Source organism: Alternaria incomplexa, assembly GCF_024043165.1.
Source record: "Alternaria incomplexa strain BMP 0042 chromosome Unknown scaffold_2, whole genome shotgun sequence".
Taxonomy (NCBI): domain Eukaryota; kingdom Fungi; phylum Ascomycota; class Dothideomycetes; order Pleosporales; family Pleosporaceae; genus Alternaria; species Alternaria incomplexa.
This window is the reverse complement of record NW_026249851.1, coordinates 1,899,340-1,920,799: the sequence shown is the minus strand read 5'-3', so window position 1 is coordinate 1,920,799 and position 21,460 is coordinate 1,899,340. Positions and strand designations below refer to the sequence as shown.

General features: G+C 53.5%; 10 protein-coding genes across 10 annotated transcripts; 5 read left to right on the top strand and 5 right to left on the bottom strand.

Moving 5' to 3' along the window:
• Positions 1 to 74: 74 nt before the first annotated feature.
• Positions 75 to 1,033, top strand: J4E90_002152 (uncharacterized protein; the record flags this gene model as incomplete). Its single annotated transcript, XM_051431733.1, has 3 exons — positions 75 to 247; positions 439 to 751; positions 800 to 1,033. 3 exons carry the CDS (start codon positions 75 to 77, stop codon positions 1,031 to 1,033), a joined length of 720 nt encoding a protein of 239 aa, XP_051294867.1.
• Positions 1,034 to 1,936: 903 nt separating this feature from the next.
• On the top strand, positions 1,937 to 3,304 carry J4E90_002151 (uncharacterized protein; the record flags this gene model as incomplete). The annotated part of the gene is made up of 1 exon (XM_051431732.1): positions 1,937 to 3,304. The coding sequence occupies one exon, from the start codon at positions 1,937 to 1,939 to the stop codon at positions 3,302 to 3,304; it is 1,368 nt and encodes a 455-aa protein (XP_051294866.1).
• Positions 3,305 to 3,417: 113 nt separating this feature from the next.
• On the bottom strand, positions 3,418 to 4,458 carry J4E90_002150 (uncharacterized protein; the record flags this gene model as incomplete). The annotated part of the gene is made up of 1 exon (XM_051431731.1): positions 3,418 to 4,458. The coding sequence occupies one exon, from the start codon at positions 4,456 to 4,458 to the stop codon at positions 3,418 to 3,420; it is 1,041 nt and encodes a 346-aa protein (XP_051294865.1).
• Positions 4,459 to 6,808: 2,350 nt separating this feature from the next.
• On the bottom strand, positions 6,809 to 8,063 carry J4E90_002149 (uncharacterized protein; the record flags this gene model as incomplete). Its single annotated transcript, XM_051431730.1, has 2 exons — positions 6,809 to 7,668; positions 7,727 to 8,063. The coding sequence occupies 2 exons, from the start codon at positions 8,061 to 8,063 to the stop codon at positions 6,809 to 6,811; spliced, it is 1,197 nt and encodes a 398-aa protein (XP_051294864.1).
• A 476-nt stretch (positions 8,064 to 8,539) lies between these two features.
• Positions 8,540 to 8,919, bottom strand: J4E90_002148 (uncharacterized protein; the record flags this gene model as incomplete). The annotated part of the gene is made up of 3 exons (XM_051431729.1): positions 8,540 to 8,577; positions 8,625 to 8,748; positions 8,803 to 8,919. 3 exons carry the CDS (start codon positions 8,917 to 8,919, stop codon positions 8,540 to 8,542), a joined length of 279 nt encoding a protein of 92 aa, XP_051294863.1.
• An 857-nt stretch (positions 8,920 to 9,776) lies between these two features.
• J4E90_002147 (uncharacterized protein) lies at positions 9,777 to 10,957 on the bottom strand (the record flags this gene model as incomplete). Its single annotated transcript, XM_051431728.1, has 3 exons — positions 9,777 to 10,525; positions 10,574 to 10,852; positions 10,903 to 10,957. The coding sequence occupies 3 exons, from the start codon at positions 10,955 to 10,957 to the stop codon at positions 9,777 to 9,779; spliced, it is 1,083 nt and encodes a 360-aa protein (XP_051294862.1).
• Positions 10,958 to 11,269: 312 nt separating this feature from the next.
• On the top strand, positions 11,270 to 13,003 carry J4E90_002146 (uncharacterized protein; the record flags this gene model as incomplete). Its single annotated transcript, XM_051431727.1, has 3 exons — positions 11,270 to 11,654; positions 11,702 to 12,518; positions 12,580 to 13,003. The coding sequence occupies 3 exons, from the start codon at positions 11,270 to 11,272 to the stop codon at positions 13,001 to 13,003; spliced, it is 1,626 nt and encodes a 541-aa protein (XP_051294861.1).
• Positions 13,004 to 13,516: 513 nt separating this feature from the next.
• Positions 13,517 to 13,951, top strand: J4E90_002145 (uncharacterized protein; the record flags this gene model as incomplete). Its single annotated transcript, XM_051431726.1, has 3 exons — positions 13,517 to 13,620; positions 13,660 to 13,811; positions 13,842 to 13,951. 3 exons carry the CDS (start codon positions 13,517 to 13,519, stop codon positions 13,949 to 13,951), a joined length of 366 nt encoding a protein of 121 aa, XP_051294860.1.
• A 1,161-nt stretch (positions 13,952 to 15,112) lies between these two features.
• J4E90_002144 (uncharacterized protein) lies at positions 15,113 to 15,572 on the top strand (the record flags this gene model as incomplete). Its single annotated transcript, XM_051431725.1, has 2 exons — positions 15,113 to 15,269; positions 15,325 to 15,572. 2 exons carry the CDS (start codon positions 15,113 to 15,115, stop codon positions 15,570 to 15,572), a joined length of 405 nt encoding a protein of 134 aa, XP_051294859.1.
• Positions 15,573 to 15,982: 410 nt separating this feature from the next.
• J4E90_002143 (uncharacterized protein) lies at positions 15,983 to 18,109 on the bottom strand (the record flags this gene model as incomplete). The annotated part of the gene is made up of 2 exons (XM_051431724.1): positions 15,983 to 17,827; positions 17,876 to 18,109. The coding sequence occupies 2 exons, from the start codon at positions 18,107 to 18,109 to the stop codon at positions 15,983 to 15,985; spliced, it is 2,079 nt and encodes a 692-aa protein (XP_051294858.1).
• Between the last annotated feature and the right edge of the window lie 3,351 nt (positions 18,110 to 21,460).

Below are 21,460 nucleotides of genomic sequence, written 5' to 3'. Positions count from 1 at the left end.
TGCGCGCATCCCAACTCCGAGTCTGCCATCAATTGCCCGTCGCGAGCTTCAATTCGTCTCTCTACAGCTTCACCATGTCTTTCATCAGGTCCTCTGCTCTCCGCGCTTCTTCATTGGCACGCGCAGCTCGCCCGGCGAGGTCTATCCGCGCTGCCGAGCTCCAGCCATGGCAACGAGCTGTCCAACGCCGAACCTACGCCAGCGGCCACGGTCCCGAGGGCGAGGCTAAGAGCAGCGATATCCCATGGTATGTCAATTCCATTTCGATTATGCAGATGAGCGCGAATGCGGATATAGCGTGTTACCGTTAGGAAGCACACAGCCCTCGAATTGAGTAGTTGGCGTGTGGAAGTGCTATTCCGCTTTCGTAAAGCAGCCAAGCTGTGTACACATTGTGTCAATTTCTATCAAATACCTGATGCTGACTGAGATATCCAGGATGGCCTCAGCCGTCGTCGGCACCGGTGTTGGTCTCTACATTGTCCTAACCCAAGACACGAACCACGGCGCTGAACACCACCCTCTTGGCGACCCACACGGCGAGGGAGGTGCCGAGAAGACTGGTACCGGATCTACCGTCGGAGAGGAGAACAAGGAGGATGAGCCCGAGGAGGAATCTAAGGATGAGTCTAAGGACGAATCCAAGGATGAGTCCGAGGAGAAGCCAAAGAGCGATCAGCAGAACCCGGAGAAGCCTACCAAGGAGAACAGTGAGGAGAAGGACAGCCAATCTCCTGACCAGTCTGACAAGGTCAGTGTATCAACATGCTCATTGCGCACAGGACGCTAACTAGTACAGCCCGACCCCCGCAAGGACGAGACCAAGAGCCAGAACGAGATGTCTGGCAAGCAAAAGGGACTCTCCAACGACAACACCCACCACACCTCGCAGATCTCCAAGCAGGAAGAGAAGAGCAAAAAGGGCGAGGGCGTTGCCGAAACCGCTAAGCTGCAAGGAACCGTCTCCACTGAGCGTCCAGGCGCGGAGAACAAGGAGGAGCGTGGAAAGGCCCAGCAGGACAAGGACGCATAGATCATACCCTTATCTCGTCCCGGCCCTCACTATCTCGATTCATATAATACCTTTACGGCGAGCGCGCATTCCGCCGCCCTTGTATAGTCCTGAATCAAACTTGTCACCACTTCAAACGTGACTCTTGTGTGTCTCACCTGCGAAGGTACATGTGGAGTTCCAAGCACAGTGTCTTTATCCACGTGCCCAGTGCTGTCATGGCATTGCAATCGTAGGACATGGCTCGATCGCGTTGAAACACGTGAACAATCCTGGACCCACAGTTTCTGCGCCACCGGGCTGTGCTCGTTGCTCTTCAAACTGCGGCGTTTTCCAATTATGAGGAGCCTTTGTCCGGATGCAAGAGAAGGGCCCTAAATGCGACCCAGGAACGGTGGCCGAAAACGCGTAGTGGAGGGGAGGGCCTCGTGATTGGTCTGCACGTTGGGGCCGAGCCACCCGTAAGCGCCGACCGACTCGCTCCACAACGTTGTCACACCTCACCTCCAACCTCAATTGGCCAAGCCCGCGCCTCACTGCAAGTCTAAAAAGAGAGCCATCTTACGGCGGGAGCTCTACGAATCTGCGTCCACTATGCTGCTCGCCTATGACATGAAGCATGGCCAAGAGCCAACCGGAGCGATAGGCGGCTCTGATGCAGGGCTGCCTTTCTTTGGACCTCGTACTTGTGCATGTACCTGACGTGCAGCCCTTTGACCTGATATCAGACCTCCTGGCCCCCGGCTTGAGCCCACCCATATTCCAGCTCACCTCCAACAGCTCATAACAACTGTGCCACCGGATGCTCCCGCTGACTCTACACTGAGTAAACACCGGTTTCACATACGATAGAGCACGCAACTCGTCTTCTCTGTTAGAAGTACCTCGTTGCAAGAATACTTCCCTTGAGGACAATCGCGCATCATGGATCCCCGGCAGCATGGACAGAACCAGCAGCTCCAGCCTCAAATGACTTCCCAGCAGCACAACAGGTTCTCATGGCAGCAACCTCTCGAGGATGATGCCCCGGCCTATACACAGCCGCAACAGCAAGCACCACAGCATCAGCCTCAGCAGTACCAACAACCTCAGCAATACCAACAACCCCAGCGGCCTCAGCAACCTCAAGTCAACACAGATTCATCACGGCACTTCTCGTATGCGCAGACACCCGCAGAAATGCGTGCTTTCGTATACACATCTTCGCCGAATGATCCGCCCATGCCACATTCCATGCCCATCTCACTACCAACATCGCCAGTGGGATACACGCCGATCGACCCTCGCCCCCAATCAATGCTTGACGCGCAGCTCCCGATCATTCCGCCCCAATCGCAAATAGCTTACATGCCGCCGTCTTACGCACATGACGTTAAACCCCCCGTCTCGCCCAACTCGCCTCAGCATGCTCCGCAAGCGCAACACTTTTCCCCAGTTTCGCCAATACCACAACCAGAACCTGTTCATCAGATACCCCAGGTCGAGACACAGCAGAGCAGGCACGCTCGGCAGATGAGCAACCTGTCACCCATCAATACGAACATCCGGACGTATGCCATGCCGCCCATCCCTCCTACGCCCCCGTCGGGCACACATCAAACCTCGCCGCTACCACACAAGACACCGATGACGCCCATCTCCGCCAACTCGATGCACAAAGAACAGCCGCGAGATGTTCCAACCTCCCCCACGCTCCGAACCTCGCCGTATCCGAACGAGCCCTATTCACCACACGGTTTCTCGAACCAGAACAGCAACTTCCACGCCGTATTCTCCCCAGACGCCGCACACGGCCCCAACGGCCTCGATTTTGCTGCACACCAGCCAGGCCAGATATCGCACCCAAACATGGAGCTAGAGAAATCACACGAATGGTCAAACGGCATCTGCGCATGCAGCCCCGACCCTTCAACCTGCCTAACAGGTCTTTTCTGCCCTTGCATCTTGTACGGCCGCACTTCATACCGCATGTCCCAGAAATCTGCGAAGAAAGATCCCACGGATATGCTTGGTCACAGCTCCACGAACGGACACTGCATGGTCATGGGCCTTTCCTGTGGACTGTGGTGGCTATTCCCTATGCTTCAACGGACACGTATTCGGCGCGCGTATAAGCTTGAAGGCAGTTTTGGGAGCGATTTGCTCAAGGGATGCTGCTGCTGTTGCTGTGTTACTGTGCAGAACGAGAGGGAGGTTAAGCATAGAGAGGAGGTTAGTAGACGGTGGGCTGGTCCGGCGAGCACAGATGCTTATACGAGGACGGGAGGTATGGTGTATAAACCACAGCAATAGACACTGATGGCATAGAATTTGCGGTTGTAGCTACTTTCATTCAATGATACCCACGGTCCTTTTTCGCGTACTATAAGCATGCGTATTCAGTAAACGTAATCTTTACATCGCCTTCACTCCTTCTTGACGCTTCGAAGCAAGAGCGCAAACCGTTCGCTCGGACTTTGTCTTGGTTCTCGCGGCTGAGGTCTGCGCAGGCCGTTATCTGACCGGTTTACGGGTGTGGCGGGGGATGTGGCGGAAGCCAAGGGTGAATGTTGGAGTGATTGTTTTGAAGGTGTGACCAGAGTGCTGCTCTGCATTGGAGAAGATGCGGATTTAGCTGAAAACTGAACGGAGGGCTTGGTGACAGGAGTTGCCGGTTTGGCAGTCTGGCGCATCTTCTTTGATGAGACTGGGCTACTCGTATCTTGCTCATCAGAAGCTGAATGCTTTCGCTTCGCCGGATGTTCTGTTCCACTGGGCTCCGTTACTTTCGTTGTGGGAATCGGCAAGACCTTGCGTAAGAGAAATGCCGGCATTTCGTAAGTGACAATAAGGCCGGGTGCTTCGTTGATATCTGGTATCGGCTTGTCTCTCTGAGTTACGTATGCGGCCAAGTCCTGTACTTTCAGCTCGGTGACATCGAACGCTCTGAATTTGACCTTCCTCTCTAGCGGGGCGTGAGATGGTTGGGCCGTTGCAGCCGTCTGCCGTGTGTTCACGAGAGTGAGGCCATAGGGAGCCCTCCCAGGCAATGGCTGGTTCCAGGCTGCAAGGATACGAGAGAGTAGTATGGGGCCAACGTGGTTGAGGTATTTTTTCCAGAACATGCTGATTGGCGGACACGCTTTGAGGAACAGATGTGTCTCACGAGGTGGATGGTCGTAGCCCATGTTCTCTCTAGCATGGTCCCGGAGCCAGTCATCCGAATGTACTTTGGGTTGGTTGTAGAACTGCAGAAGCTCGTATCGTGGAAAGTTCGGAGGGATAGTGATTCCCGGCGCTGTTCTCTTGAAGAAGTTACTGAGTGTAGTAGCGCCCCATTTACTACACTCGTCTTGGTTTTGTCTGCTGCAAAGGCTGCGACCAAGACTCGCTTGGGCTGCTTTCAGGGCATTGTCAGCACCGCATTTCGGAAGGCCTCCTTCGTTGTAGTCGCCGCCTGCAAGCATGGCAAACAGCACGCAGCCTTGGCGATCTAGTCGGCATTTCTCCTTGAGCTTTTTAGCGTGGACCACTCTAACCCGCTTCTCGTCTCTCTTGCTTTCGCCATCATGCTGGTTCTTTTTTGACGTGTCTGTGCTTATTCGATGATCGCGGATCCAAAAGGTACATCCAAACATCAAGCAATCAGAGTCTGTTGACCACACAGCATCTACGAGACCAAGAGTTTGCAAGCGACAACACTCAGCTTCTGCTTCTCCAGGTGCCTCGATGTGAGCCACTCCAAGCCCATCCAGGATCTCGTTCAAGAGCGCACGTTGTTTGCGATCTACCCGGCGTCCAGCATCTCGGCCACGTTTTGGTGGAACATCTGGTCCATCGCTCACGAACACGAGCCGGATGTTCAAGGGAAGGATCTTGCAGATACGATGAAAGATACCCCGTTCTAACGGGTTACAGCGCGGCTCATCTGCGTCAGGCAGTTAGTCATTGACTCTAATAGTAAGAAGCATCTCCAGGCTGTCTGACTCTTGCGCATTGCTTGTATCTGGGCTGGTGACACAGAATGAAATCTCCAATCTGCTTCGTCGACCGCGATCTTCAATGGCCTTCCATATTCTGCGTAATGCTCCTCGGCAAGCCGTGCTATGGGTATAATCTCCTCGCATGCTTCGATTGACCGTCGTAAACTGATGGTGAGGAGTTAACGCTATTAGTTAATCTAATCTCGTGAGGTGCACACACCCCGGAATGCCCATAATGAAGTGGGTCAATGCCTGCAGACGAAGCTACTGCGGGACGAGCCCTTAGTGTCGCGCACGCGTCGCGTTTGGCGTCAGCAGCGATGCAACTAGCAATGCAGGTACGACACTTTTGTACTGGACTCCGTTCGAACTGCGTGATTGAGTATAGACGGTAAGTTTAATACTGCTTGGAGCGATTGTTGGGCGATGCGGCGCGGGTTCTCGACGCGTACGGGTCTATGAGCGCCGATGTGTCGCTGCGAAGCGAACCTGGCGGTTAGGTAGTCGATAAAACTCAGGACAAGGTACAACGAATTTCTTGAGAGAGCGTTAATATATCCAACGGAAAATTCGACAGCGGGGTTAGATCTAGGAAGAGAAGAGAGCTTGAGCCCGAAGTTCCTGCAAGCTACCATGTTCATCATGTCTCAAACGCGAAGACCCGAAGGTGCCGCACCGATCGTGCGTCCAAGAGTTAATGGCGAGAGCGACAAGGCGCGGTATCACGTGATTTAGCGGCTGACAAACTTCTCGAAGCTCCCGGGGTCCAGGTCGTCGCCAGCTCGCAACACCGCTCCTAAAATAAAGTCGCCTTCAAACAAAAAAGCCATATCGTCGAGGCGACCAAGACGAGTACTATGATTTCAGTATCGGAATGATAATGAGACTGTTCAGTTATACCTGATTGGCCTCAGTTTCCTTGTCTTAGCGTTCTCTTTCCATCAAGGAGCCCTCAATCAATGAAACATACAAGTCAAAGTCGATTTCCTCACTTGTGACTGATTACTGCCGATATCGAAAAGTGGCATATGTCTCATAGGATACAAGTCAGCCAACAATTGTTCATATTTATACACATCTCCAAACACCCCCTCGTATGACTGTCAACACACTCATGGCCCCCTCTACTTGCTCCTTCCGTGAAGCCTACCGACTATCCCATCTTCCACCCTTGAAACCCTCGTCAGGAACAGCCCCGTTAGCCCTACAGGTGCCGCACATATCCGGATACCTGATAGTCCGGCGCACGCGACTGTACCGCGGACACTGCCTTGCGTTGACATCGTCTTCGAGTCGGTGACAGCGTATAGTTCGCCTCATGGGGGTATGCTCGTGGTTGCAGTCCTTGTACTGAGTCCATCTTTCCTCGCACATGTCGGGAGTAAAAGTTTATGAAGTCCTTGGGTAGAGATGATCTTGGGTATATGGCTTTGCGCACGATGACGTGGGTTTGATGCTTCGGAGCGGAAATATGCTTTTGGCAGTATGTCTGTATGAAGGCTTGTGCTTAGTAGTTTGAGGGAGTTGATAGCAGGAACGTCCTACTTTGCGTACTCGAAACTTCTTATATATCGAGGCGCCCAAGAGTCACAACCTTGCCAACGAGCTTTCTGTGTTTGTGTCTTTGTGAACATTCTACTGTGTTCTGACTGCTGATAGTAATCGATACTCAGGTGGCATTCCTTTCCAGAGAGTTGATCGCAAACACATACACAGATGTAGCCGTTCATCAACTAGTGAAGCAGCGCAAGGCTAAAAAAGCATCTTGTCATCGACATCTTCGACTGAGGGTGCTTCACTGATTCGTGATATATTGATCGTTACAGCGGTTGATCTATGAGCTGGCCGCCTTGGCTTGTAGCTCCTCGAGTTGCTTCTTGGCCGCCCACTGCTTCTCTACGTTGATCTTTTTCAAGATCTTGTCGGCGCCCTTCTCGATCAAGACCTTGGCAACCTCTTGTCCCATCTCTTCTGCCTCCTCTGAGCTTCGAACTTTGCGGGCTGCCTCGTACTCAACAGACTCCGTGCCATCTACGCTCACCACCATGGCTCTCAACACCAGTTCTTGATCGTCAACATCTGGCTCTTCCTCCTCGACCGCATTTCCGTGCTTGTCGTAGTCCTTTGCTGGTTGTGCACCGATAGTGAGGCCCTTGCCACCTCTCCATGATGTCTCAACGCCGATAGGCACGCTGCAGCCACCTTCCAGAGTGCGTAGCAGTGCTCGCTCAGCCGAGCATGCTCTTGTCGTCCGCTCGCATCGAACACTGCTCAGAATGTCTTTCATCGCTGCGTCCTTCTTCCTGATCTCGATTCCTAGGGCACCCTGACCGACCGCATGAAGCATACCTCCGCTCGTACTGCTCAGATACTGCGTGATCCTGTTGTCGAGACCCATTCGCTTCAAACCAGCAGCCGCTAAGATGATAGCTGAGTACGGGGAGTCTTCGGCATCGAGCTTCGCTAGTCTCGTGCCGACGTTGCCTCTGAGGTCGGCGAACTTCAAGTGTGGGTATAGCTTCCTCAGTGTGGCAGCTCGTCGTACCGATGACGTACCGATGGTGGCACCTTGCGGAAGGGTAGCTAACGTCGTCTCCTTGGGCAGGCGTGGGGAGATCAAGAGGGCATCGCGGGGATCTTCACGCTGGAGTATGGCACCAATCTCGAGGTGGTCTGGCAGCTGTGTGGGCATATCTGTTCCACTAGTCAGCCCGATCCGTTCGAGAGTTCATGCGCGAGCTCCAGAACATACCCTTCAAGCAGTGAACGATGATATCCAGATCGCCAGACTCCAGCATGCTCTCCAATTCGCCCGTCCAAAGACTCTTCGCATTCTCGCCTTGACTCAGTTGCTGCAAGGGTGTAATCTTGTCCCTGTCCCCCTGTACCACGACAGGACAGATGTTGAAGGTTCGGTCCGGGTACGCATCCTTCAAGCTTCGCTCGACTGCGCGGGCCTGAATCTGGGCGAGTACCGAGTTGCGCGTGCCGATGTTCACAGCCGGGAATTGTGTGCTTGCCGATGTGTTGAGGCCTTGCGGGTTTGGGTGAGATGGACCCTGGATGTCGGCTGCTGTTGCGGAGGCCATGGTGAGATGCGTACACGTGGGTAGAGAGGCGTGTTGTCGTGGTGGCTAGGAAAAGATCTGGAGCCCTGGCGGGATGGTGGGGCTCGGCCAACGTCATGTTTACCGCGGCTCGACACTAGCGTCAGGTACACACCCGTGGACCAGATGACGGGAACCTTCGGCGCGAACAACCCTGTGACATGTCTTAGACAGATGAAAGGTATGATGTGATTTGCATACATATGAGAACGACGATGGATAGAAACTCAAGGCAATGTTTAGTCCAACGTCTTCTACTTCCACTATACCTGGGTAGGTTGTAGGGAGGGGTTTAACGTATTCCTTGAGTAGGTTGACGGCACAATTTCTTCTATAATCAATACAAACAGCAGCTTCAAACACGATGTCGTTTGGATTGACGTTAATTGTTATTATTATGATACAGTGAACTTCCTATTTGCCAATCATGCACTACCTAGGTGGGTAGTAAGACGCGATTACTGGTCTCCGGTGTTGTGGATCGAGTTGGGAAGAGCTTCATGTGTGTCAGAATCGCGTCATTATTGCATGTAGAACTCTTACCTCGTTCGACAGACTCGGGAACGATCTCTTGGACCTTCTTGGGGACGATTGAGTCCTCGCCGTCGTTCAGAGCATGGGTCTTGCTGGTAGACTGGCTGTTGGGGTTGCTGCCAGTGGGGTGGACCTGTGGCATTGTTAACATGCTTCACTTCGTGGTAGGTAGATATAATCAACTTACACCTTCAGGGAGGCTCTCCTCGAGACCCTTTGGTGCAGCCTCCTGGACCTTCTTGGGGACGGCACTCTGACCAGTGGCGTGCGATGCACCCTGGCCATGCTCATTGGTGGAAGACATTCTGATGGAAGTTCGTTTGAAGAGATGTGATTGTTGGATGAAGGGTCGGGAAATAGTGCGGAGCTGTGTGGTAAAAGGCATTTTGGGATGGAATTCGAATGGTATTTGAATGATTTCGATGGAGAGCCTGAAGACAGCAGCTTATGTACATGTGGATGGTGATATGACGCGTGTGGTGACACACCCAAGCCGCATCTCACTTGCACTCTATCATGCGCGTCATGAAAGTGCAGTCCATGTTGCTTTTCGTCCGATCACTAGTGGAGTTTCTACAGGATTGTGAGTGACTATCCGTGGCGAAATAACGAAAACGCCCTGCGTAGTTGTCCAGGTACCTCGCTTGGTAGGTCAGCGGCAAATGATGCGGTCATGACGATACCAAGGACCGGTCCGCGGCGAGCCTCATGGTGCTCACGAAGCTCATGAAGCCACATTGCAACATGGAAACGCGATCGTCGTAGATTTCGACACAGTTAATTGCCTCCGAGGCGCCGACCTCCCAGATCCGAGGAGCTATACGAAAGGACGTTGATGGCGTAGGTGTAACAATCACCCGCGGTCGGTCTCCGAAGGCCCCGATCGCGCTAGTACGGATGCCTCTCCGCGGGCTCGTATTCTCGTATACCCCACAGGCCATCTTACATTGGATCTGAATCTTGCGCACTCCACCCAATTTACAATCGTCGTCCTTGCCTTTTGTTCTTACCGCCGAGCGTGACCAAGAAGACGTCATCTTTGGCAACTCAGTGCACCATTCCAAGGTTCAGTCTACCTGCATTGTGGTCTTCACGGCCGCATAACTCATGTTGCCTAAGTCTTTCATTCGTACATATGTATGATATCCAAGCTTCCAACAATCACAGCTTCGCCTTGACCCAGCTTTGCACCACTTCTTGACTTCCGGTGCCCGAATCGCCCTTGTAACCCAATATTCGCTCCACGACCATCTCTTCGTGGCACGCTTTTGGCGTTACAACTGTAGTGGCCAGCCCGCCATTGCTGCCAAAGCCCTGCGTGAACTTCTTTGCGAATGCCTCAATGCCATCTTTCAGCACCTCGTTATCGCCCACCCAAATCAAGACCTCTTCCACATAATCGGCAACAGGGCCCCACCACTCCGGAGCTGCGAGAACGGGTTCGCTGTAGAAGTCGCCAGCAAATGGAGAAGAGGAGCCGAGGAAGGCAGTCGCCCAGCGGGAAAGGGTTCGCGCGTCAAACATGTCGCGTTGTGCGTTCGTGACGAACGCTGGCGTGTTGGTCTGTGTCAAAGAGCACCATGGCGAGATGAGAAGCGCGGCATGGATCTTGGATGGAAGTTCCAACGGCGCAATCTCGGGATGTGGATGTGCGAGGTGCGAAAGCAGACCGAGTATAAGGTTTCCGCCAGCCGAATCGCCGCCCAGAATCAGGTCTGAAGGGTTGCGCCCCTCGACGTGCACGAGATGGTGAAGCAGCTCGACTGTTTGCTTCAGTTGGCTGGGATATCTGGCTTCTGGTGCGAGATCGTACGCGAGGAGGAGCGCCGATACGCCGGGACCGAGAGACTTTTGGAAGTCATCGAGCCACAGCATATGGCCTGGTGTGCATGGCATCACATATCCACCGCCTGTTCATATCAGTGACATGCCCCTCATCTTGAAAAGCGGAGACCGACCATTGAAGTACACAAAGACCTTCTTCGCGCTCCTACTACCCAGCCAATGCGCTTGTGTTCCACTAGGCAGCTTGATGCTATCTGGAACGAACTTGTACTTTTCGGCATGCTGAAGGTACGTAGGCGTCGATGATGCGCCGTTCATGTACCGGTCTTGCGCCAGGTCGAGGTTTCCCAGATTGGTCCGGAACATGGCGAACATGATGTCCTTGAAGTACGTGTTGGAGCCATTCTCGCCTTTGAAGGGTGATGTAACGGAGCGCTGCAGCGCAGAGCCCACTGTTGGACTTGTTAATGCTTGCTTTTGACATGATGATGCAGGCGCGTACTGGCTTTGAGCGTCGCCGAAGCGATGCCCAGCTTGCTTACATTCTGATCTGCCATTGTGTTGTGATGGTGCATGCGATGGCAGCAAGACGCTGCCAGCACCCACAGCAGACTAGCTACCCCATGGCGCGCGTCTGAATCTAGACTCCAGGGAGCCGTGCAAGTGCGGAGAGCGTTACCCGACGAGATTCCCGAGGTTCGCGTCCCCCACGCGTACTGTCCCCGCGATCGATCAGGGCGGCGATCATCCACTAGGCCTGCTCCGGCTTAGCTTGCTGTAGGCAAAACTCATCGCAGCTGCAGTGTCAGGGTCATGACTCGAGGTAGGATTTGTCCATTTCTGTCCTGAGTCGCAACCCACACGCATCCATGATCAGCATGGCGTCGCCGGCGGAGGCAGACACGCCCGAAGGAGCCCCTAGAGACGATGGTTCGGGCGATGGTCAGCCCAACAAAAAGCGCAGGACTGGCCCCAACTCGCGTGGCGTTGCCAACCTCACGCCCGAACAGCTTGCCCGCAAGCGCGCAAACGACCGCGAAGCTCAACGTGCCATCCGCGAGCGCACCAAGAACCAGATCGATCGCCTCAATCAGCGCATCCGGGATTTGGAGAGCCAGCAGCCATACCATGACCTGCAAGTCGTCCTCCGCGAGAAGGAGGCGGTCCAGGCGGAGAACGGAGACATCAGGAAGAGGCTCGAGAGCGTCCTGAGCATCATCCAGCCTATCGTGCGTGCGACGGGTGGCCTCAATGGTACGATGACTACTCCCAAAGAAGGCACGAATGTTGACAGCAGGTAGAATTGGCAGCAGCTGCCGAGCGATCGCCCCTTCCAATCCATCCTCACCAACAGCGCGACGCGCCTGTGCAACCTACCGAACCACGACAGTACCACATCGCGTCCCACGAGCTATCTACGGCCTCACCTCAGAACGGAGTACATTCCCCAAGCGTGACCGAGGGGGGAAGAGCATGGTTATACCCCAACGACGCGCCAAACAGCCACTTGCGCCGCTACTCCAATGGCAGTCCTGGGCCGCATTTCGACCAGTCGCGAACACCCCATCTACAGTCAGAGATGCCCTTCGATGAGCGTTTAGGCGTAGACTTTATACTCGACAATGGGCAAAGGAGGGCTGTCGATCCAAACCTGCCCCCTCCACAGCAGCCGCGACCCAGCAACGTCAGTAGTAGCCAGCATGCCATGTATGCACCGAGCATGGTCGCCCACCTCACGTTACCTCGCAATCTTCCGGCGACATGCCCTCTGGATGTCATCCTGCTCGACTTTCTGCAAGATCGTCAGAATCGCGCTGCCGAGGGCGTACCCATGAAGACCCTGGTTGGACCACACTACCCCAACTTCACGTCTCTAGCGTATCCCGAGCGCGCAGTAGATGCACACCCCCTGTCAAAGCTCTTCACAGACATCTTGCGCACATTTCCGGACATCTGCGGCAGACCGGAACAGGTTGCGATAGTATTCATCATGTTCCTGATCATGCGTTGGCAGATCGAACCTACGCAGGAGAACTACGATCGGCTACCACATTGGGCTACACCACGACCTTCCCAGCTATTTACTGCTCACGCTTTATGGATCGATCATCTCCCATGGTATGTACTAATATCCGCTTCTTAACTCGTTTGAAAAGACGTCATGACTGATTTATTCCAGGCCCCGCCTTCGCGACAAACTCGTCGCTGGCCACCCGCCGGTATCCTTCGAGAACTTCTTCATACCCTTCACGACTACCATTTCCCTGAACTGGCCTTATGAGCCCCGTGACTGTCTCCTCCCTGCTTCGAAAGTCCATACCTCAGCGCTCTCGACGACCTCCTCCGTCTCGGTCTCGTCGCCTTTCTCCACACATGTCAACGCCGGCTCGCCGCAAGACCCTTCCACCCCACAACCTCCTACGGCGCATACCTCCGCCGGTATCACGTCCATGGGTCCGCTACCCAAGGAAGACGATCAGTGGCTTATCAACCCCGCTTTTGAGACGCACCTCCGCGACCTGAACAATTGGACATTGGGACCAAGCTTCAGAGGCAACTTCCCCGCGTTTGCTGATTGTGTCAAGATCAAGGAAGGCAGGTGACGAGGATTGTAGATGCAAAACGCGCCGCGGTTAGGCGCTGGCGTGCGGGACAGGAAGGTGTTTATTAGGTATTGCATGTATCTTTACTGTATCATTGGTGGGTAATGTGGTGGCTCTATTGTGTATTATCATCAGCATTGGGTATTGTATCTTTCCAACTGTACACGCCTGGGCATGCATCAGAAGGAGCAGTGGGCTGGCTCGGGGTGGTGGATGTTTGCGACAGGCGAATTAGCATTATATCGGTATCATAACGACGCCACACGAAATCTATACCAACATTGTCTTAAACCCCAGGCTTTTATATTCGTTGACCCACCAAATTAGCACTACCTACCGCTTCGGACGACCAGGACAATGTGGGAGAGCAAGTGAAGGTGAGTGCCCTCTCCACTTTTGCTTAGTAGTGTCGAAACGACTGATCCGGCCAAGTAGCTTGCTTCACTTCTCATTCACACCCACCTACAGTCTCATCCACCATATCCAATATTGACGACACACCGTCTCCCAACAATGACGTCCATGGTTCGCGATCCCCTACAGCAGCACATGCTCGCCTACCTCGACCCCCGCCGCGGCAGTCTGCCTGCCAACGTCGCTGAGACCATTGCCGGCAAGTCCAACTCTTTCCAATGAAGACATACAGTAACTGACAGCCTACATGCAGGCAACATCACCTTCCTGATCAAGTATACTGTCGGTCCCAAGATCCTCGCGTCCCAGATCTCAATCACTGTCGTCGATGTCCGCGGCCACAATAATAGCGAAGTCGGTCACAAGGCAACTGTATGCATCCACTACGGCCCAGGTGACTTTACAGTGTTAGTCCAGAAGTAAGTCAAATGGGGCCAGAATGTTGTGCAGGCACTCGGAGAGAAGGTGGATAAGGCTGTCAGAGAGATCCTGAAGAATGAGGGGGATGATGGATATGGCGACTTCAAGGACTAGGGATTGTGGGTTCGATGATTGAGAACCGGGTGGGTGGTGACAAGCTTGCACATCAGCCACATGGAGATTCATCACAACCTCGCACTTCCGCGATTGGAAATGGTCGACTTGATTGAGGAGGATAACTGCTAGTCAGTGGGCCGGCTTGTAAAGCAAACTTGCCTTCGGCATCCGCGTCATAAGAATGATACCAGATCCCAAGTCATAGCTCTCAGATAGTTCCGCTGTCCCGCACGACCCTCTATGTTTCACTGAGAATATGCTACCAGCATTTGATTATGCAGTGACGCAGGCTTTGCCCTTAGCGCAAACACACCAGGTCCACTCTGCCGCCTACATGGGAGTCTCGTACGTCTAATCCTATCCACTTTATCCTCTCCACTTTGCGATATACCAATTACGCCGCGACCAATCACCTCATCATGTCAACTGATTCGCTCGAACAGCGACTCTACGATCTCCTACAGCCTTACCGTGAGGAGTGCTACAAGAATGCTCCCAATACCGCACCAGCAGTAGAAGAAGAACGCCTGCTTCTCATACTTTGTGGTACGTAGACATTCTATCCGCTTCAACTTCCCTTCTACTCGGCCTGACTCCTTCCCACAGAGAACATATCATTCATCATCCGCCACAACCAGTCTTCGTACGGCAAAATCATCGTTCCAATCGATATCTCTGTCGGCTCTCGCAACTGGTCTGCTATGATCAAAGGCGGTGGGGGTATAGCTGGAATGGGAATCTTTGTCAACGGAAATGGATACACGCACACGGTCATGCGCTGCTGGGCGAGGAAGGAAGACGGGAAAAGCGTGATCGAGATTCTGACGGAGGAGTGTGACAGGGCGCTGGCGAACTTCTTTCCTGAAGTGAAGGTGGAACCACAATGAGAGCGATGGGCAAGCGCGAAGGCAGTCACTGTGCTATCGGACTAGAGCGAAGACCGGCGAAGGGAGGGAGGAAGATCTTGAAGCACTATCGGCAATTATATGAGCGGTGAGGGTGAGGATTCGAGCTTTCAGTCTATAGATTCAGTGCAACCACAGTGTCTTGGCGTTCTCGTCATTGGCAGTTGCCATCATTCCACGCTCCTTTCTCCTTCTACAAACCCGCAGACGATAACCAACCTCCCGACGTCAACTCAAACAAGCCTTCTTGCCAATGTCTGCGCCCCAGCCGGCAAACGCGCTCGAACAGCGCATCTATGATCTCATGCGCCCATTCCGCAACGAATGTTATGAAGCGCCCGACACTGTCGATCAAGTCGCCGCCGCCCATCGCGCTTTCAAACTCGAACGCAGGATCCTCGTTCTAGCTCGTACGTCCAAGGCCCATTTGTTTCGCGCTTAGCTTTTTAACTGACATGTGGCCAGAGAATATCTCATTCCTCGCACACAACAACATTGCAAACACCGAGCAGACGATCAACGCCTCCGATATCTTCGTGGTGATGAGAGGTTGGACGGGAGACGGAGTGGCAAAAACGGGTGGTGCGATTGCTGTTCTTGCACGCTATCCGGAGGGTACTACGGGCGTTGTCAAAGCTACGTTCGACGCTGGTGTCAGTGTCGTTGACGCACTGTGTACGAAAGTTGACGAGATGCTTGCTGCGAGCTTCTGAAAGATGCAGCAACGGTTGTGATCAGACGGTAGTGATGTTGGTGGGCAGGGAGCGATTGGCAAAAGCAGGCGAAAGCATGAGCTCCTCAGTGGTTGGGATTTTACGAGATGCCCACTGTGGCTGAAGAGTTCTAGTACCACGATTGTTTTACCCACTCCTTATAATGTCGTGGAATTAAGCTCATGTCCCAGCTCCTGAGGTGTGACGGGATAATCTGGTTGCAGCAAAAGTGGGGCTTGCTAGTCCGAGACCCCCAGACATGGCTCAAGCTAGGTGTCTGACTCGTGGGCCACATCTGAATGGGCTGTCGATGTTTGCGGCTGCTTAGTACTTAGCCCAGCGAACGACTGATTAGTGAGCGGAGTAGGTCGCATGATCCAGAATCTTGCGCAACAACCCGAACTGAGCGCTCAATGCGTCCTCGCCCACTCTCGATAGAAGTCTAGGCATTCGGCGTTTGCAACACTCGCGCTCGTCTTGACGTTGAGTCCGCAAAGTATCTGCTTGACAGCACCTTCAACCTTTTTGCCGTTGGTAGTGACAGGTATCTCTGGACACTCATCCACTACAGCTGGAACATGACGTGCGCTAAGCGCTTGCTTGATCGTTGTCTTGATCCTTCCAACGAGATCAGTAGAGATCTGGCGACCCTCCGCCATCTTCAGAAAGAGCACGACAGTCTCATCCGTGTCAGTCTCTCTCCTTCGGCCGATGCAAAGCGCGTCCGCGACGTCTTCGGGGAAATGTTCAAGTACCACGTTGTATATCTCCGCCGATCCGAAGCGTACGCCAGCAGGTTTGAGTATGCCGTCGCTACGTCCAAGCATCCACAGTCCACCAGTTTCGGGATTGAATCGCACGAAATCGCCGTGATGCCAGATTGGCTGATTCTTCTCGTTCGTGAATTTGTCAAAGTACGACTTCCGGTACTTTGACTCCCCTTCAGGGCCCCAAAATGCTACTGGCTGGCAGATGAAGGGCTTAGTGCAGACTAGATCTCCTGGTTCGCCTGACATCGAGACATCGGCACCCGTGTAGTCATACGCCGCGATTGCCATACCTAAACCAGCGCCTTGGATTTCGCCTTCATAAACGGGTAGAAGTGGATTGGGTGCACCAAAGAGTGAGATGATGTCTGTGCCACCGGTGATGCTGCCGAGATTGATGGTCGAAGGGAAGGCGGAATAGACGTAAGAGAACGTGGAAGGTGCGAGCGGTGAGCCTGTCGAGTAGATCGCTACGAGCTTGTTCATCGCTAGCCCCGCAGCAGATGGATCGATGGACTTCTGCTCCAGGATAGAAAGGTACTTTGCGGACGTGCCGAAGTGCGTGATGTCAAACTCGTCTATCAGACGATGCATTGCTAGATCGTCTGGGACGGACGTCGATGAGTCCGAACTGTCTATATATCGAAACGGAGAACCGTCGTAGAGTACTAATGTAGCGCCCGAGGCGAGCCCGCTGACCAGCCAATGCCACATCATCCAAGTACATGTGGTAAAGTAATAGAGTCGTGAGCTAGGTTTTATGGAGCAGTGAATGATGTGTTCCTTTTTGTGTTGGAGCAGCGTACCGATGGCCCCATGTACGATACATTTGGGTGCACCTGTCGTGCCACTCGAGTAAAGGATATAAACTGGATGATCTGGCGGCAATTGCTTGAAGGTGAGTTCTGACGTGGCCTTGAGTGATGCGAATGTTGCGTAGTCGTAGGCTTTGCCAGACTGTACCGGGATAGAGGTGACGTCGAATTCTACTGCAGCTACAGTAGGAAAGATGACGACGGCTTCGAGCGATGGGAGATCCCTGACGATTTCATTAACCTTGGGAAGTACTGGATGACTCCGACCATTATAGAAGGCCGCATTGTCTGCAAAGAGCAGGGTTGGCTCAATCTGGCGTAGTCGATCGAGAACGGCATGGACGCCAGTGTCTGGGCTTACTGCGGTCCATACTGCCCCCAGCGACGACGCGGCCAACATTGCTACCAACGCGTTGGTGTGGTTTGCAACATAGCCAGCTACTCGATCGCCTTCTTTGAGACCCAAATGTATCATGCCGGCCTGACATAGCTTCACTCTATCCCTGAGTTCCTTCCATGTCACTGTTTCGCGTGTAGTCTCTGTAGCGGCGATGACGGCGGGTGATTCGGGGTTGACTTCGGCGGTCGGGAAGAGGAGATTCTCAGCGAAGTTCAATGTCGCTCCCGAGAAGAAAGCCGGACGGGGAAACATGGGCAATTCTTCATTTACGGCCTATCGTCTGTAAGTAGAGGCTACATGGATGGATCTACGATGACTGACTGATGTGAAGGCTCCCTGGTGTCGGACACCCACAAATTCCCACGTTCTTTGCCAGAATTCGTTGATGTTGTCGATGCTCCATTTGTGTAGTTGCGAGTAGTCGGACAATTGCAGGTTGTGTGTCTTGTTCACTGACTGCAAGAATTGGTACATGGGTGTCGTCTCGGGCGAGGAGTGCTTCCAGAGAAGCTTGGGGCCTGTCGGTGTGCCATTGGCACCCTTCGTGCCGTTCATCGCGTCGTGATCGTTATGGTAGGTGTTCTCACCAACCGTAAATACCGAAATTGTGCAAAAATTGAGGTTTGCGGCTATTGCAGGCTCCTAATAATTCTCGCCGGAGGTCTCGGTTTCCCCGCGCCCTCATGCGATGTTTGGCAGCGGCAAGTTCCGATACAATAGCGCATCACGAAAAGGTCGCGGTTCCCCACCCCAAACACCACAGCACCTCCATCGACTGTGGAGCCATCATCACGTCCGATCCGCGTATTTCCAGTTTGGCTTCCATCCTTCCATCGACTCACCAGGCTGCCGGGGCGTTGCATACGTCACTCGAATAAGGCCTTGGGGTGTCTACGTCGCGCATATGCGGAGGCGTCAACTACGCGCCCAGGCACCCAATAATTTCGGACTACGCCTCGACTCTCAGCAGCCCTCGCAGCTGTACTACAGCTACGCGAACTCAACAGTTTCATCCCCGTTATGCCACGACCACGAAGAATCCGGGCGGTGAAGGCACGCGACATGCGGACGCAACACGGAGCTTAGGAAGGGAAAGAGCGGCCAAGACATCTCCCTACTATTGCCTCGACTTCGAGTTTCAGCGCTGCGACCGGCACTCTGCCTTGGGGCCAAATTCACCGGTCTGCCAGGGTCGTTCGCATCTAAGCTAATGGTGTGTAGACAATGGCCAGCGCATGCCCCGCCTATCCCTGATGGGGGTAGCGCCTGGTCCTTGCACACTCCTCAGTATCGAGCACTTGCCACTCTATCGTCTGGCCTTCTACGTTTGTCCTTCGATAGTTCGTCTCAGGAGATTGCGAAGAGTACTTGATATACACCACTAGCGCTCGGGCAAATTGGGGTGTCGATTACAACCCTCGTGGCAAGATTTGGGTGCAGGAACGATCTCACTCCTGTCGCGAATGGGCGTCAGGATCAGATGCTCCCTCAGAAGTTTACGCGGTGGCGCCGATGTCTGCCTGCCTTCCTAGCGTCGAATTCCACCACACCTGCACGTGGAACTTTGTGGACGATCCTGCCCATTTCGCTCCTCCAGCCTGCTTGGTCCATCTGAGAATCTTGAAACCTCGAGGATTGCCATGGCCGCCTACGCTGAAGCTTTGAGAACATCCTCCATTGAGTAACACCGGCCTCGAATGAGCTTAACATGTGTATAATTGTACATTCTCTGTCAAGAAACCAACTGTAGTCGGGTATTTTCAATACACGACACTAGAGGGGCCATCGTAAACCAGGTATCCAGGCGAGCTTGCTCCACCCGACCCACACCCAAACCGACCCTCGAGTTCGCTCTGTCTGCTCCAGGTACATGGATGTGTGGAAGATTGGTACCTGCATTAGCCTTTCTTGCATCTGTCACTTGACCGCTACCCGGGGTAATGACGCGCGAACACTCGTATGGTCTCAGGCCACTAAACCAGATCACCATGCGTTTTACGACTCCGCCATCGGGTCTATGGTCGGGCCTACAGTCAGCCTCCCAGGGGTATCGCTAAGATTGACTGCAGCTTTGTTCAACGCAAACGCAAGTCTGAGGCCGAGCCATGCCGAGGTGTTGCCAAAGAAACCGGATGCTGTCTCGACGCAGCTCTGGGCATATTGCTGAGCGTGCAGGCGTGGTCTGGTGTCGCAGATCTTCGTACTCTTTTGCATGTCTTACATGCGTGCAAAGCGCATGCAGGTTGCACCCACCACACTTTCATGTTCCCCACGCTTTCAGGCCATAGTATGGGATGGATGTGTTTGGCACGCGCCATCCTAGCATTCCGGCATCATGGAGGCGATCAGGGCCTTGCAGGTTGACGCTGACAAGATACGCGATGCGCGTGCCCGCTTTCGTACGTATAGTACCTGGATCAGCCGATGCTTGTCCTCAGTGTGTATGCTAGCCCTACAACCCTTGTCCCTGTCCCTGTATTCCCCTTTCACTGGATCTTCGCATCATGAAACCAGATATGCTCGGATAAGTCAGAGACTTCTGCTTTATCGACCAGTATGAGAGAAGTTTGATTTGATGAATCTTGTACTGACAACTTCACACAGGCAGAAAACATCCGCAGTGATCTTCATGACAGGGGTAGGAGCTTGAGACTCTTGTTGACAGCATGCGGACGCCATGCCAAAGAAGTGCAAAACAGAACGATGCGAGCTCCTTCGTCGACATCGCTGTGGAGAATAAGAACGCCACTCAATTGCTGTCACATCCTTGTACCTTGCCCCGGCCCTTCGCTGCTCTGGCCCAAACCGCGACGACTAGTGAAGTCCCATGCTTCATGTTGCCGCAACTGGCCATGACCTGGTGTCAGCAGAGGGAGAAGCTAGAGATCAGCGTTTTGCGAGGTCGGTGCGCCGCTTGGAAAACATGAGGAGGGTGTGCATATAAACAGGCCCATTGCCACTGTGATATTCACACCAGCACCAACAATTCGAGAACTCTTTCGTACCTCCGGAGATACTCGCTCAAAGTATCACATCCAGTACATTACCCCAACACGCTCAACGCAACACTCGTCCTGTGTAAAGATGGACAGCAACGATCGGAACGATGCCTTTTCTCTCAAATTCTACAACCAAGGCCTGTCCTGTCCGGCCACGAACGTAATACGGAGGTTGCCCTCAGATGCGCCATGCACGTATCATGCGGCTGTGCTTGGTCCCCGTCCTCAGCAACCTGGCTCGCATTCAGCGACATTCTCTCGCCAGATGCTCCAATACGTCCCACCGTCATGCTTGACGCAAGACTGGTCTACTGGTACTTCAGCGAGTTGTGGTTGCACGTGTGCATCTGCTAGGGGGATCAGAGGGGACAACATGGCTCGCGAGATCGACACCATCGTTCGAGCTTCAAAGATCGCCGCTACTACAAACACATCCGGGGAACGATAAGCAAAGCGCAAGCGGATTGACAACTGGGAAAGCATCCTGTCATCAGCTTGGTGAACCTCGCATCCGTGACTTCCGGGAAAGCCTTCTCCCTGAATTCACTGCAGATGCGTCGTTTTCTTATTGGGACAACTTTTTCTTTCTTCAACCGGTGCAGCAGCTGTTACCGAATTTTGTACTTTACCATGTATTACTACACTTCTCCCGCCCGACTACATCCTATTTGGGAGATATTTCACCAATCGTCACCTCCCATGCTAAGCGATGCCTTGATTTCGCTAGCATACATGGGTTCCTTGCTGCACATCAACGACGCCGCCACCACAACCAGCACAGACGAGCTTACTACCCACAGACTGCGCCATTGCCGCCAGGCTGGTCGAACGACAGGCGTAGTCTCCACTCTGCTAACTGTAGCCTAACAGCTCTTGTACGGACGGAGCGGAAGTAGCCCGAGCCCAA